Source organism: Aptenodytes forsteri, unplaced genomic scaffold (assembly GCF_000699145.1).
Source record: "Aptenodytes forsteri isolate BGI_AS27 unplaced genomic scaffold, ASM69914v1 Scaffold271, whole genome shotgun sequence".
Classification (NCBI taxonomy): domain Eukaryota; kingdom Metazoa; phylum Chordata; class Aves; order Sphenisciformes; family Spheniscidae; genus Aptenodytes; species Aptenodytes forsteri.
The window spans coordinates 538057-539979 of record NW_008794602.1 but is presented as its reverse complement, the minus strand read 5'-3'; the positions used below and the strand labels follow the sequence as shown (position 1 = coordinate 539979).

At 66.2% G+C, this 1923-nt stretch overlaps 1 protein-coding gene across 1 annotated transcript in view; it reads left to right on the top strand.

Annotated features, from left to right (window-relative positions):
• The window catches only part of CHMP1A (charged multivesicular body protein 1A), a 3000-nt gene continuing 1077 nt past the window's right edge, over window positions 1-1923 (top strand). The window contains exons 1-4 of the mRNA XM_009273090.2: window positions 1-9; window positions 186-332; window positions 876-1004; window positions 1558-1745. Coding sequence (XP_009271365.1) covers window positions 1-9; window positions 186-332; window positions 876-1004; window positions 1558-1745 — 473 coding nt within the window. The remainder of the gene's footprint in view (window positions 10-185; window positions 333-875; window positions 1005-1557; window positions 1746-1923) is intronic.

Sequence of the window (1923 nt, the reverse complement as noted above, 5' to 3'; positions counted from 1 at the left end):
ATGGATGCGGTGCGTCCCTGCGACGCTGAGGGGGATGTAATTCCCCCTTCAAGGGCGCGCTCGGCGTTTCGAGGGTGACGGGAGAGCTGTTTCCTGCTGGAAACCCGTCAGGCCGAAACGGAGCGCGCTTGAGTATAAACCTGCGGCGGATTCTCTGTGCCAGCGGTTGCCCTTTGCCCTTCCAGGCCCTTCAGCAGAAGAACGTGGAGTGCGCTCGTGTCTACGCGGAGAATGCCATCCGCAAGAAGAACGAGGGGCTCAACTGGCTCCGCATGTCTTCCCGGGTGGATGCGGTGGCCTCCAAGGTCCAGACGGCAGTGACGATGAAGGGGGTAAGAGCCTCTGCGGGGGCGCGGGGCTTGGAGACCGGGCTGCGCCCCGCGGAGAGCGAACGTCAGCTCTTCCCCTCTCGCTGCCTCGGGCTTCCCTGTCCCCGGAAAGGATCCCGCCGAGCTTCCTTGTTGCCTCAGACCCCCTCGCTCCGGTGCGGCCTGTGAAGAGCCCGTCTGGGATGGCCTCACGGCGGGGCCGCTTCATCGGCGGCTCGAATTAAACCCTTAACCCCGCGGGGGGGGGCTCGTGCCTGGAGCCTCTCGCCTCGCGGCGTTGTATGAGGGTGGCGGGCTGGGGCCCGTCCTGCCGGGAGCGCTGCCCGAGCTCTTCAGCGGCTGCGCGTGGCTGGAGAAACCCGCAGCCGGGCTGAGCCTGCAGAGAGCCGGCCGCAGCATCTGGCGAGCGGGCAGAGCCTGCCCTGCCTCGTAGCCCTCCTGTGACCCTCGGAAATGCTGGCTCCTCTCTCGCTGGCCTGGGTTTCACGCTCAGCGGTGACGTGCCTTGCTTTCGGGGAGCACCCGTGAAGCAATCTTCTCTCGCAGGTGACCAAAAACATGGCGCAGGTGACAAAGGCCTTGGACAAGGCTCTGAGCTCCATGGACCTGCAGAAAGTGTCTGCGGTGATGGATAAATTCGAGCAGCAGGTTCAGAATTTGGACGTTCACACGTCGGTGAGTGCTGGTGGCCTCCGAGGGGTCCGGGAGGGCTGGGAGCTGCTGGGTTCGGGAGGGCGGGCTTGTCTCGTGCGGGGTCTGTGAACAGTTAACGCGCTGCCTCCCGGCAGAGCGCCGGGTCCCAGCTGTAACTCGGGCTTCCCGCAGCAGCGCTCTGTTCCCCTCGGGGACTCCAGCCTCCGGCGCGGGGACCCCCCCCTCCCCGAGCTGTTCACGCTGTTCTCTGCGTTTGAGGGGTATGAGAGACGCTGGGGCAAGACACGTCTCTGCTGCCGGAGGGGGAAGGAGTTTGCCGTGCAAAGAGGCGAACGGGGCAGGCGGGGAGGAGAGGGAGGGCGGCTGTCCCCGTGTCGTAGCTAGCTGTTACTCAGAGGGGGCCTAGACCTCGCGCCCCTCCGCTGCAGCCCTGCTGTCGGGCTCGAGGCTCTTCTGGCTGAGGGGGCCGGGGGCCGTGTGGGATCTGCAGCCGCTTCTCTGTGGGAAGAAGCCGGGCTGGGCCCGAGTGGCTTTGCCTTTGAGCAGGGCGACGGGCTCGCTCTCTCTGTCGCAGGTCATGGAGGACTCCATGAGCTCCGCCACCACGCTGACCACGCCGCAGGAGCGGGTGGACAGCCTCATCGTCCAGATCGCGGAGGAGAACGGCCTGGAGATCATGGACCAGCTCAACCAGCTCCCCGAGGGGGCTTCGGCGGTGGGGGAGAGCTCGGTCCGCACCCAGGAAGACCAGCTGTCGCGGAGGTTTGTTCTCTCCCGGGTCCTTTGCCTTGCGTTGAGGCGGTTCGAATCCTTCCCAGGGATCCCTCGTCAATACGAAGGGACTGAGTTAGCCCATCGCGGCAGGCCGAGTGGGTGCTGGGCCCCCCTCTCTCGTGCTCAGGCAAGCCCGAGCCCGGCAGTCCCCGTGGTAGCCTGCGTG